The 14,325-nt window shown below is 41.8% G+C and overlaps 1 protein-coding gene across 2 annotated transcripts in view; it reads right to left on the bottom strand.

The window, feature by feature from the left end:
- LOC118826273 (telomerase protein component 1-like) overlaps positions 1–14,325 on the bottom strand; it is a 60,221-nt gene that overhangs the window by 26,650 nt on the left and 19,246 nt on the right. For both annotated transcript variants that reach the window (XM_036597194.1, XM_036597195.1), the window contains exons 13-25: positions 13,618–13,966; positions 12,084–12,236; positions 10,297–10,371; positions 9,277–9,398; positions 6,820–6,891; positions 6,546–6,692; positions 5,207–5,498; positions 4,729–4,850; positions 3,534–3,647; positions 2,745–2,865; positions 2,280–2,468; positions 1,548–1,738; positions 1,095–1,236 (exon numbers count right to left, since the gene is read on the bottom strand). In XM_036597194.1, the coding sequence (XP_036453087.1) occupies positions 1,095–1,236; positions 1,548–1,738; positions 2,280–2,468; positions 2,745–2,865; positions 3,534–3,647; positions 4,729–4,850; positions 5,207–5,498; positions 6,546–6,692; positions 6,820–6,891; positions 9,277–9,398; positions 10,297–10,371; positions 12,084–12,236; positions 13,618–13,966 (2,089 nt within the window). The remainder of the gene's footprint in view (positions 1–1,094; positions 1,237–1,547; positions 1,739–2,279; positions 2,469–2,744; positions 2,866–3,533; positions 3,648–4,728; positions 4,851–5,206; positions 5,499–6,545; positions 6,693–6,819; positions 6,892–9,276; positions 9,399–10,296; positions 10,372–12,083; positions 12,237–13,617; positions 13,967–14,325) is intronic.

Below are 14,325 nucleotides of genomic sequence, written 5' to 3'. Positions count from 1 at the left end.
CCGCCGGCTGCCAGCAGAGGCGCCACAAGTTCAGGGAACTCCAATTCCCAGAAGCCCTTGGGCTGATTAGGCCCAACCTGGCACACCTGTGGACTCCTCTACTTAAGGCTGTGGCAAACAGCAGCACTTTGTCACACCTTTGTAGAGGAGTGACCGGTATGGTACAAAAAACGAAAAGAAAAGAAAAGAGGGCTGGAAAAAACGAGAGAAATTGCCCCACAACTGCTTAAAAGCCAAAACAAAGGCTTAAACAAGAAACGGCTACAAACCAAACAAAAGTGTTTGCTCCACAAAGAGCAAACAGGTGAAACATAAAGCTGACCTTCCTCTCAGAATCACAGAGGAAGTGTCTTTTGTTTTCTGATTATCTTTCATTTCACTTTTCTATCTCAGGCTTTGTTTGAGCTGCTTTCAGCGTCCCCTTTGTTGGCCTTTTTCCACCATTTTTTATTCCCATTCATTGAGGTGTTATTCCCGTTTTCACCTGCACTTCCCGGTGGTCCGCCAATTTGTACATCAGCGGTTGGAGCCTGGCTCTGAGCCACCTAAGCCATCCATCATCTAAACCGCTGATCCTTCTGGGTCGCGGTGTTCACCCTCCATCACCTCATTAAATTCATTTAAGACCCTTTCTCACGGGTTTTCCTCTCTGCGCTTGAGTCCGCCTCCCTGTTTCGTAACACTTTGGTTATTTTCAGCCAAAATTGTAGGCCTTTTTTCTCTTTTGGCACAGAAACTGAACCATTTTTGACAAATGTTTTGGTGGATCCCTACTAAAGACAGAGAACACCACTGTGTTCTCCGAGTACCATTAGGTTCTGTTGGTACTGATCTTGATCAGGTACCAAAAGCCATAAAACCGGAATGTTCGGTACTGGACCAATGGCCAATTAAAAAAGCCTAGTTCCAGTTTTCTGATGCGAGAGGCGCCAGTACTTTGTGCAGTGGGAAAACTAAACTGAACACCAGCAGAGTGGAGCTATCAGGGAGGGGTTTCTGATAAAGTGGCCAGTGGTTAGTAAATGTGTACACTAGACCCTGGAGCTCCACCACTCCAGTTATCTGAACTGTGTGCCTGTGTTTCTAAATCTGACCTTGGGAAGGTGCTCAGGTATCCATTCAGAAACCACTTGACCTCTAGCATCATGCACAAGGTCCACCCCATCAATGAAGACGGCCAGGGGTGGACCTTCTCTAAGGTCGGACAAGTGCAGGTGGAACTCGGACAGCAGGGCTCTGCAGGAGGAGGAAAACATTAAATATCAGAGGCTGAATTTCTATAAAAGATGGGCTTAAAAAGGTTTTCAGGCTTTTTAACGAAACCTGTCATGACAACAAATCACAGGATATGACATGTTTATGGCAGGATTATGTCAACGTCATGCATGAAGCTTCAAGTAAACCTACCAACCAAATCTAATAGAGATTATTTAACAACTCGACACTGTGAAGTAATGATGATTTAGGCATGCATGCTAACTGGTGGGGTCTAAGCTTCCATTACCTGTTTGCTACATCAGCCTCGAAGACTACATCCATGTTCTCACCTGTAAGATGTGCTGGAAGTCAACTCCTCCTCCTCGCCCCTCATCTTCCTCAGTCTTTGGACCAGCCAGCGTAGGAGTTGGCTGACGCTGCCAGCTGATTGGCTAGCAGCTGTGGAATAGGAAACGACATCACACAGAGGAGCTTTGTTCTTCGACTGGTCTGGAGTTAAGAGCGTATGAGCCACGACAGCCTGAGGACAATGACCAATCAATCAATCAATCAATCAATCAATCAATCAATCAACATTTATTTAAACTCACATTGAGGGAGACCCTCATTTACAATGTAGCCGAGACAATACAGACATCATAACACAATACAAAACATATCAAACGCTAAAAACAGTAATAATATTAATCATAATACTAAATTTAGTAGTAAAAAAAATCAATAAACCATTAAAATTGTAACAATATAATAACTTTATAAATAACAGATCAAATAGGGATACATTTTTAAAACACAGGTAATGAAATTACTTTATTTATATAAGATGTAAAACAATAACTTGGCACTAGCTATGAAGTAAGTTGATAATAAAATAAATAAAAAGAATAATAAAAGTGAAACAGTAACTAAATCATTTCAGAATCTTATTAAACGTTATCTAAGCTGATGAATGAAAATGAATAAAAGAAAATAAATTGTAAACCAACCCGAAACAAAGCGTAAAACACAAATCTATTAAATGATAATCCATATTTTACACTAAAATCAGTGAAAGCAGGTACCATGAAAGCGGTCTTGCCCTCTGCACGGCGCCCCTCCACCAATAGGATTCCTCCTTTTTGCTGACACTCTTTAACTTTCTCTATCGCCATGGAAACCAGTTTCCCTCTGCCGTGGAAGTGTCGGCGCTGAGCCTCCTGATGAACTTCTTGTTCGGTAATCTCCGACGTCACATCAGCCTCGTTTACTTCCTGTCAGAAATCAGCAAACAGAACTTTAACCTCTTCAGCCTTAAAAGGGGAATTCCACCCATTTAAGGCTGAATGTAAAATTCAGTGGTTGAGTCAGAGTAGACTGATGTGAAATGGTTAACTGATGGGAAACGTCCTTGAGTTTCTATTGATCATTCACTTTATTATGAGTATTAATGAAGAGCTTAAGAAAACGAATCACATTAGCATAGAGAAGGAACCCCAGAGCGCAGTGCGACAGTTTTTTGGACGTGTGTTTTGAGTTTGATGCCTGACCTCCATAAAGAGCTCCTGTAAAGCTGCCCAGAGATCTTCCACCACAGCCTTCGCAAACTCCTCCAGTCCTTTCACACAGGGCCGTCCGTCCACCCCCTTACCCCCCCACTCACACGGGTAACTGCAGATACAGAGAGAGAGAGCACATCATAGAGGAGTCAGGCAAGTTCACTCTATTAGAAACACCTATCATGTACTTCCACTAACAGGACACTTTATTGGAAACACCCACCTTGTGCTTCCACTAATTGGCCACTATATTAGAAACACCTTGTGCTTTCACTAACTGGCCATTTTATTAGAAACACCCACCTTGTACTTCCACTCACTGGCCACTTTATTGGAAACACCCACCTTGTGCTTCCACTAACTGGCCACTTTATTAGAAACACTTATCTTGTACTTCCACTAACTGGCCACTTTATTGGAAACACCCACCTTGTGCTTCCACGAACTGGCCACTATATTAGAAACACCTTGTGCCTTTACTAACTGGCCATTTTATTAGAAACAGCCACCTTGTACTTCCACTAACTTGCCACTTTATTGGAAACACCCACCTTGTGCTTCCACTAACTGGCCACTTTATTAGAAACACTTATCTTGTACTTCCACTAACTGGCCACTTTATTGGAAACACCCACCTTGTACTTCCACTCACTGGCCACTTTATTAGACACACCCACCTTGTGCTTCCACTAACAGATGAGCTATCGCCTCTAACTGCACACCAGCTCATACAGAGGCCTGCTGAGACAAAATAAACCAACACTCGATGCCACGACCTACTTTTCTGTCACTCTGAACTGGTTTGTCCGGATCCATTCCTTCAGCTCGTCCATTTTAGCCTCTGATTCTCTCGACTCGGCTGTGAAGTCCGCTCTCCACGCCACAGGAACTGAGCTGAACCCAGAAACAGCACACGCAGTAGATCAAACACAGTGGAGCTAGGCTGTAATCAGTAATCAGGCTTAAAGAACAGTTTGGTGATTAATCTAATTTACATATACATTACCATTTGGAATCAGCAGTCATATTAATAATTGCTGTTATTTTATTAGTAATAACAAAGTGCATGCTGAAATACTGTAAGTGAGACTGAAGAGATTTTAAAATGTTTCCTTAATATTTCAAGTTTTCAGTTTCCAAATAAAACATGATAACTGTAATTATCAATTTATAGTCATTAATTGATGAGTTCTCTGCCTTGAGATTTGTTCACCACTTTTAAAATACGAGGCAGTGAGAGTATTCATTTTATTAAAACTTCATTCTTGATGTTCTGCAGCTTTCTCAGTCATTTTATTCATTCTGTTCATCATTCTAGTCACATCTAACATTTCAGCATTTTCACAGCACATTTGTTAACAGTCTATGTGCTTGTCTGGTCTGTTCAACAGGGCTGGACAATGACAATATATATCGTTATCGTGATAAAGTGTCACAATAGAATATCATATGCTTTTCTATACATATGGTGTGTTTTTATTTATGTTTATTTTTGATAGTATTTTCTAAAATTAAGCACTACTGGTTCTTTTTTTTCTCAGTTTTAACTGATCAGACGCCTGAAAAAATAAATATTGTGACATATCATGTATTGTGAAAATTTCTTGGAGTACTGTGATATTCCAGCGGCCCTCACAGAGCCCTGACCTCAACCCCACTGAAAACCTTTGGGATGAACTAGAACAGAGATTGTGAGCCAGGCCCTCTCGCCCAACATCAGTGCCTGACCTCACAAATGCTCTTTAGACTGGGTGGACACAAATTTCCACAGACACTCCAACATCTTGTAGAAGCTTCCCAGAAGACTGGAAGCTGTTAGAGCTGCAAAGGGGGACCAACACCATATTAATGCCTATGGATTTAGAATGGGACGTCCAACAAGCTCCTGTAGGTGTGATGGTCAGGTGTCCACATACTTTTGGCCATACAATGTGTATCACTGTGTGCACATTAACTGGTTAAAGTGCAAACGTACCTGACCAGGTGTGGAGATCTGAAGTAGAAGAACATGCGTCTCTGAGCAGAGTCGGGATACAGAGAGTGAAACTGACGGATCTCCATCTCTGTGATTGACAGCCCAGAGGGGGCGGAGTTCAGCTGGAACAGGAGAGAGAAGAATGATATTAAGACCCCAGTGTGACTGTAGACAATAATGATCATTATCAAAATCAAATGTTTTTTTCAAAATCAATACTGTTTGAGGTATTTTCAATAAAAAACATGACGTCGCTGTGTTTTTCAGTCCAGCATTAGCAGTAAAGACATGAACATTGAATAGTTGGGCGGAAGGCAGGATACACCCTGGACAGGTCGCCAGTCTATATATATATGTATATAAAATATGTGTGTGTATGACGATCATATCAATATAAAAGTCAGCAGAATCATCAGAACTCTACAGACCATCTAACACATTTGAAAACCTCAAAGAGAAGCTCATACTTTACTCTTACCCAGCTGTTTTGAGGCTGACTGGTCAGCGCAGGCTGAGGCAGAACCGGCCCGTATCTCTCTCCTAGAATCCCCAGCAGCAGCTGACTGCGGCCCACCTCTGACAGACAAAGCTCCACGGCCTGAGCCGCCTCCTCCTCTGATAAACCACTGCGCAGTTCCACCTCCTGCAGGTAGAGGCAGTGTGGAGCCACACGGCGCCGCAGCTCCGGAAACACAGAGTGCACCAAAACATCCCTCTCAGCGTACACGTCCCGCAACGACGACGAAATGACCACACGCACCTCTCGCCACCTGAGGACAGGAGAAAGACTGGACTGAATAACCACGCCCACTCACCCGGCCTTCATACTCTCACTGAATAACCACGCCCACTCACCCAGCCTCCATACTCTCACTGAATAACCACGCCCACTCACCCAGCCTCCATACTCTCACTGAATAACCACGCCCACTCACCCAGCCTTCACACTCTCACTGAATAACCACGCCCACTCACCCAGCCTTCATACTCTCACTGAATAACCACGCCCACTCACCCAGCCCTCATACTCTCACTGAATAACCACACCCACTCACTCAGCCTTCATACTCTTACTGAATAACCACGCCCACTCACCCAGCCTTCATACTCTCACTGAATAACCACACCCACTCACTCAGCCTTCATACTCTCACTGAATAACCACGCCCACTCACCCAGCCTTCATACTCTCACTGAATAACCACGCCCACTCACCCAGCCTTCATACTCTTACTGAATAACCACGCCCACTCACCCAGCCTCCATACTCTCACTGAATAACCACGCCCACTCACCCAGCCTTCACACTCTCACTGAATAACCACGCCCACTCACCCAGCCTTCACACTCTTACTGAATAACCACGCCCACTCACCCAGCCGTCATACTTTTACCCAATAACCACGCCCACTCACAATGCCTTCATACTTTTACCCAATAACCACGCCCACTCACCCAGCCTTCATACTCTCACTGAATAACCACGCCCACTCACACTGCCTTCATACTTTTACCCAATAACCACGCCCACTCACAATGCCTTCATACTTTTACCCAATAACCACGCCCACTCACCCAGCCTTCATACTCTCACTGAATAACCACGCCCACTCACCCAGCCTTCATACTTTTACCCAATAACCACGCCCACTCACCCAGCCTCCATATTTTCATAGTTTGGTTACATGAAACTAAAACAAGGTAAAAATAGTCAAATAGTTTTATTTTAAATTAAATTTTGCTCATTTTAAATGCAGAAAACGAGATGTTTAAAATGGAAATGTGCATCAATGGAATCTTGTTGGTCTGAGAGCCACCTGAGCTTTGGAGTGGCAGGCAATGGGACGACGTCTGTGGTTCTCTCTGGTTTGTCTCTGAATCCGGCTGGAGGAGGGATCTCATACAGCTTGTCCATGTTCTCCACATGGTCCAAGAGCCTGGAGGAACCTCTCTCTGAAACAAACCTGCCGACATGGAGCTCAATAAACATGGAGACACGGAGCTCAATAAACATGGAGACACAGAGCTCAATAAAACAGAGTGGAAAAGCCGAAGCCCAGCAGCATTATTCAGAGAGGAAGGAACTCTTACTTCAGGATCTGCTTACTGAACTCCGAGAGATACACAACGTGAGGATCATGGTTGTCATCACTGTCGTCCCCACTAAGATGAAACAGTGTTTAAAGCTATCACACTCATTACCAGCTAACACAACAAAGCATGAATTATTATTATATGAATTATTTCTGAATCATAGCTCATTAAAAGAAGTGAAGAAAATGTGTGGAAAGTGCAGGTTGTAAACCCATACCACAGCAGTGTCTATAAGCAGGAGGTATTTTATTATGATTTGAAAAATGATGTACTGCTGTGTGTGCAGCCTTGCTCAGCGGAAAACCATCCTTTACATCCTTTAAACTCAGAAGTGCAAACTTGAACCAGTTATACAGAATGCTAATTTGGTGTAAATGTAATCAATAACATACACTATATTTCCAAAAGTATTCGCTCGCATGCATATGAACTTGAGTGACATCCCATTCTTAATCCATAGGGTTTAAAAAGATGTCGGCCCACCCTTTGCAGCTATAACAGCTTCAACTCTTCTGGGAAGGCTTTCCACAAGGTTTAGGAGTGTTTATGGGAATTTTTGACCATACTTCCAGAAGCGCATTTGTGAGGTCAGGACAAAAACCAATCATAACGTTCAGTGTACAACCCTAATTCCAAAAAAGTTAGGATGCTGTGCAAAATGTAAACAGAAACAGAAGCAATGATGTGCAAATTATTTAACTCCTATATTTCATTGAAAACAGTAAAAAGACAACATATTAAATGTTTAAACTGAGAAATGTTATTATTTTTTGAAAAATACTAGCCCATTTTAAATTAAATTCCATTAATATATATCAAAAAAGCTGGGACAGAGGGCACGAAAGACAGCAAAGTTGCCTAATGCTTAAAAAAACATCTGGTGGAACATCTGACAACTATTTAGGTTAACTGGCAACAGGTCAGTAGCAGGACTGGGTATAAAAGAGCATCTCAGAGAGGCGGAGTCTTTCAGAAGTGAAGATGAGGAGGGGTTCACCACTCTGTGAAAGACTGAACCATCAAATAGAGCAACAATTCAAGAATACTTAACTTAGAGATTCCATCAACTACAGTATACAATTTCATTAAAAAAATTCACAGAATCTAGAACAATCTCTGTGCGCAAAGGACAAGGCTGAAAACCAGTACTGGCTGGCGATGATCTTTGGGCCCTCAGGCAGCACTGCATTAAAAACAGACATGATTCTGTAGTGGAAATCACTGCATGGGCTCAGAAACACTTCTGAAAACCACTGTCTGTGAAAACAGTTCATCACTGCATCCACAAATGCAAGTTAAAACTCAAAGAAGAAACCAAATATAAACAGGATCCAGAAATGCTGCCACCTTCTCTGGGCCTGAGCTCATTGGAAATGGACCAAGGTGAAGTGGAAAAGTGTCCTGTGATCTGAAGCGCTGTGCCCTTCTGGCTAAAGACCACTCAGCTTGTTATCAGCACACAGTTCAGAAGCCAGTATTCATAATGGTATAGGGGGCATTTGTGCACATGGCCTGGGTGACCTGCACATCTGTGAAGGCACCATTAATGCTGAATGATATACACATGTTTTGGCAACAAATGCTGCCATCCAGACGACGTCTTTTTCAGGGAAGGCCTTGATTATTTCAGCAAGACGATGTCAAACCACATTCTGCATGTATTACAGCAGCATTGCTCCATATTAAAAGAGTCCGGTGCTAAACTGACCTGTCTGCAGTCCAGACCTGTCACCACTGAAAACATTTGGCGCATCATGAAATGAAAAATATGACAGAGTGCAGTCCTGAAATCCTATTTCAAGCAAGGATGGGAAAACAAATCACTTTCAAAACTACATCAACTGGTCTCCTCAGTTCCTAAACACTTACAGAGTGTTGTTAAAAGTGATGAAACACAGTGGTAAACAGGCCCCCGTCCCAACTTTTTTGTAACATGTTGTGGGCATCAAATTAAAAATGAGCATATATTTTATAAAAAACAATAAAATTTCTCTGTTTCAACATTTGATATGTTGTCTTTGTATTGTCTTCAATTAATTATATGGTTTTAATGATTTGCTCATCTTTGCATTTGGTTTTTATTTACATTTATGCAAGTATTCCAAGTAGTTTTGGATCATTGTCCATTGATCCACTCATCATGAAATGTTTTACAGAATGTAAAATGCAGCAGTATCTTTCAAATAATGTCAGAAAATAGAAAACAAGTTTTCGCTCAGACAGGAATGATATTAGGCATTGTACAAAGTCAGAAAGCAGCCTTTATTTATTTAATTTCCTGTCAAAGTGGCCACTAAGCTCAGGCTTTTGGTTTTTCAGGAGATATTTCTGAGTAGATTAGATATAAAACTATAATAATAAAATAATAAAACTTGCATAAGGAAAAGAAGCCCAAGGGAAATAAACAGAAAGAAGCAGAAAACTGATTAACAGCTACTAAAGGGGAGGACTTACTCTGGTTTGAGCACCAGGTAAACCACAAGAGCGTCACTGCTGGTGTTCTTGCGGTATCTGTACACTTCAGACTCTAAAGTGGAATCCAACCAGTACTCATTCACCACGATTATATTATCCACCTGCGCAGAGTGGCCCTCGTTAGTTTAAATAAGGGTGAAGCACCATCTGCATTGATCTCAAAGCAATCAACTATGGCTGTGTTCAGACTGCAGGCAAATCAGATCGGTTTCTCTGATCAGATCTTTTGAGGCGACTGTCCGCTCTGTTATTTGCAAGTGCTCAGATCTGATTTGTGTGTCCAGACATCACCAGTCTATCTGCATGGGTTGCCGTGGTTACAACGCAGGCGTCAGTAACTGCGTAGCTACGCTGTTGACGCGGATTTCAAACGTGGATGCAGGAGAGATGGAGGAGCATCATCTCGCCCTCCAAACTCTTCAGAACTCTCTTCATAACCATGAATCTTTGCCACTCCTCCAAATGTGGTTTGTCAGATTTTTTTGCAAAAATCAGATTTCATGTTGTTTGCTGTCCAGCCTCTCAAAATCATACATACATATATCATCTAAACCGCTTATCCTTCTGGGTCGCAATGGGGTGCTGGAGCCTATCCCAGCTGTCATTGGGCGGAAGGCAGGATACACCCTGGACAGGTCGCCAGTCCATCGCAGGGCAGACAGACAGACAGACATACACAGTCACACACACACACACTCACACCTAGGGGCAATTTTAGCATGTCCAATCAGCCTGACTGCATGTTTTTGGACTGTGGGAGGAAACCGGAGTACCCGGAGGAAACCCACACAGACACGGGGAGAACAGGCAAACTCCACACAGAAATGACCCTGGTCACCCGGCCGGGAATCGAACCCAGGCCATTCTTGCTGTGAGGCGACAGCGCTACCCACTGCGCCACCGTGCCGCCCCCTCTCAAAATCAATCTGGATATAATCTGGATAATCGCTGGCAGTCTGAACAAGGCCTGTGCAAAACCAGACGTTAATCTGACCACACCTTTGTTTTGTCTGCAGTCAACTTTGAGAAGAAGTTACAGTATGATGTCCACTTTAGCTCCTCCTTCCAGGATGTCTAAAAAGGAGATTCGAGAAAAGAAATAAAGAAAAATCAAGTTTTTAAAATGACCCTAGAAAACAGTCCATCAAACAGTCATAGAACCATCACAGCACTACAATCAACTCTAAAACTTATAGTTAAAACTCACACATAGTTTTAAGAATGGCTTCTTCTTTTTCATACAAGCCTAATCTTGTATATTTTATATATATATTTATATATATATATATTTTATATATATATATATATATATATATATATATATATATATTGTTATGCTGAATTGGCTGCAAACTGCTGTCTTGTACTTGAAGTTTATATTTATAACTGAACCATTCTATAGAGTTAGTTCAAACTGCGGCCTGACTCTAAAAATAAATAAATAAATAAATAAATAAATAAAATAAAAAACAATGAAGTAGCTTAGATATTTATGAGGATTATGTTCTGATCTATTTAAACCCAAAGTATTAATAAAGTATCAATACCCGTTCTTGGCGGAGGGATACATGCTGAGGCAAAACAGTCCCCAAAGAAAGATTAAGTGACCCTTATTATTCCCACAATGGGGAAATTTCACATCCGCAATCTAACCCATCCGTGCAGTGAAACACCACATACACACTAGTGAAGACACACACTAGGGGGCAGTGAGCACACTTGCCCAGGGCGGTGGGCAGCCCTATCCACAGTGCCTGGGGAGCAGTTGGGGGTTAGGTGTCTTGCTCAAGGGCACCTCAGTCATGTACTGTCGGCTCAGAGGATCGAAGTTGTGGGCTGGAGATCTTTTAATGAAAAATATGATTTAGTGTTTTAATGTAAAATATGATGATTTTCTGTGTGAACAGCTGTTCAAAGCTGTGTTTGCTGAGTTTTTGAGCTCAAAGTTAAATTAAATTGTAGTGACAAAATGTAATTTTTAAATAAAATAAAATAATCATAATTAAGGTACAGGGTCACTCAAAGCAAAAGGATTTTAGTCTAAAGTCCAAGATCAGTTAAAAGTCCCAAATGTCTTTGTCTGCATGTAAACTTTTTTGTTGTTTATTTAAACTGTTGGCCCGAAGTTCAATAAGGTCCTCTCTGTTTGTGGGTGGGGAGGATGTCCTCTCTCTCTCTCTGCCCATCACTCAGCGTTTTGCTAGCCAACATGGTCGCCTGTAGGTTTGTCACTCATCCAAGATTGTCCTGGATTTTGGTTGTCTGTCCAGCAGAGTTGGGCGGAATACTTTGAAACAGTAGGGATGGCTGAATACTGAATACACTGTACTTAATGTATTCAGTAACGTATTCCATTACAATACATAAGACAGTAACATATTCAGAATACATTTAAACTACATATTGATAAGGCACATGGTGAAAACTCTGCTGTTGTAATTTCCATTTAATTCACGCTGTTCTGCGCTGTTACCGGTGGCAGTTTTCTTCATGTAATTCTACTGTTAATATATAAATAAATAAAAACAGTCTAAATGAATGAAACTTACTAAAACAATTGCAGTATGTACCGAATGTTCACCAAATTTAGAGCCCTCGAAAGCAGCGGACGTCTGGTCATCCAAGACACAGAACTCCTTTACTGATAGTTATCGTATCATAATTGTGTGACACACTGTTTTCTATAAACATGGACTACAGTATGTTAGCACAGCTAAAAATCTGACTTCTAAACTGTGTTTTAAACTTTTTTTCAACAACAAAACCCTGTAAATGTGAAGCCTGACCTTCATCTGTTTAATTCCGTGCCACGCGTTCTCCAAAAAGTTGTCAGACTTAAACTCCACCTCGTGAAATCCGCTGTAGCTCATAAACTGGACCTGCGAGTGCTCACAGCCGTATCTCAACAGCATGGCCAAAAGGATAGCTGCCTGCTGCCCCTAAAGCAGAGAGAAAGGTTAGCATACAGCAGACTGAAATCACCATCATTTCATATTTAATGAGACTTTACATGGAAAATTCAACCGAGCAATGTGGCAGTGAATAAAAGGCTAATCCTGACAGTCATACAGCACGAGTCAAAAGTTTGGTTAAACTGTAAATTAGGGCTGACTAGATGTCAAAGTTAACTTCTTAACATGACAATTTATTTACAGTAATTTTTAATTCCAATAAGATATTTCCTGACCCTTCGACCTGTCCGTAGTAGTGCAGGCTGAAGCCCAGCTGCGGAGCGCTTGATAGAAGTTGTGATTGTTGTGCTTTTACTCAAATAGAGATTATAGACGTCTTTTAAAGAGAAACCTTCAGCACATTCAGCAGACTACACTGGACAGATGCTCGTAGGGAACCATGGATAAATCAACAAGCAGCAAACTAACAAAAGCAGCAGCTTGGTGGAGCTCCAGTTCCCCTTGAGATCCTCCACTGAAACAAGAATATGTAAAGTAAAGAGAGAATATGCGTCCAGACTTTTGCCTGGTTTGCTGTATGTACAGTGCTGTGCAAAAGTCAGAGACCCTTCACGCTTTTAATTACAGGTCTAAACAGCCATTAAGTTACTAATTTTTTAGATGAGGTTTTTTGAGGTTATCAAATATGAAATAATCCACTTGCACTATAAAGGAGAAAGTCAAAGTTTCCAAAACTGGAGCTCAAAAACTGATTAACAGCTATAGAGAAAATGTGTCTCCTAACAACCACCTGGAAGAGCTGGTCGACCCCAAAACTGCCCCCATCAGATAAACAGCACTTAAAGCTTTCATCTCTGAGAGAGAGGAGAAAATCAAGCTGCTTCAGATCTGAAAACATCCACAGGTGTTTCTGTCCATCCTTCCACTGTGAGAAGACGACTCAGCGCTGTGGGTCTGAAAGGATGTGTAGCTGATCAAAAAGAACCTCACTGAGAAAAGGAGACGGACACATCAAACAAAGAAGCTGAACAATGGACTGACCACCCCAGAGTCCAGACCTCAACACCACTGAATGTGTTTGATTACTTCAGAAAATGATCAACCAGCTTCTAAGACTGAACTTTGGAGGTGTGTCTGCAGATTCTTTGAGGAACTGAAAGTGAGGCTCCTGAACAGAATAGAAGAGAGTGACACACTAAACACTGAAAATGTGGTTACATTTTACTTAATTATGTAAATATCTGTGCATTTTCTGTTAAATATGTTTTCTGCTTTTTGTCTGACTGAATCTTTTACTTAATGGCCGTTTTGAATGGAAATGATATAAATAAAAGGTGGTCTCTGACTTTTGCCCAGCACTGTATACAAACACTGATTTACTGTGTTACAAAGTTCGTGTTTATCTCACTGCAAGTGTTGAATCGTTCTCCTCTGCGTCCTCTGAAGGTTCTGGGAGGGTCTCCTCTGTGTCCTTTGAAGGTTCTGGGAGGGTCTTCTCTGCGTCCTCTGAAGGTTCTGGGAGGGTCTTCTCTGTGTCCTCTGAAGGTTCTGGGAGGGTCTTCTCCGCCTTCTCTGAGGGGTCTGGAGGCAGAAAGAACTCCCCAGCCTGTTTCCAGTTGTTGTCATAAAAGTTATCAGAAAGGCAGATGAGGGTGCGTCCGGGTATCAGGGGGATGTTGTATCTGCAGGAAATCTCCACGGCCTTCAGCAGAGCCTGCAGGTATCGCTCCAGCAGCTCCTGACTGAACTTCCTCTGGCTGTGGAACCAACAGAACTGAAATGAACTCATCAACATCATATTTTTTAAAAAAAACTAGTTTGATATTCACTGTTTATATGAATGATCAGTTTTCTTTTCCAGCACTAAAGCATTTATTGAAAGTCGTTTGGCCCAAAGATGTTTGAAACACCTGAAAGGTTTGAGTGGTGATGAGTACTGCAATCATAACAAAGAAACAAAACGAGTGGCTGTCATTAAAATTTGCTGAAAGATTTCGTGTAAAAGACGACGAGTCCTCCTCAGCATCTAACATCTGATCAGCTCCAGTGTTAGCTTTAGTATCAGCTCATCTGAAGGGGCAGCTCAAAACCTCCTTATTAGACCTGAAAACCTTCT

Source organism: Colossoma macropomum, unplaced genomic scaffold (assembly GCF_904425465.1).
Source record: "Colossoma macropomum unplaced genomic scaffold, Colossoma_macropomum, whole genome shotgun sequence".
Classification (NCBI taxonomy): domain Eukaryota; kingdom Metazoa; phylum Chordata; class Actinopteri; order Characiformes; family Serrasalmidae; genus Colossoma; species Colossoma macropomum.
The sequence above is the reverse complement of the archived record's forward strand: the minus strand, read 5'-3'. Positions and strand labels throughout refer to the sequence as shown.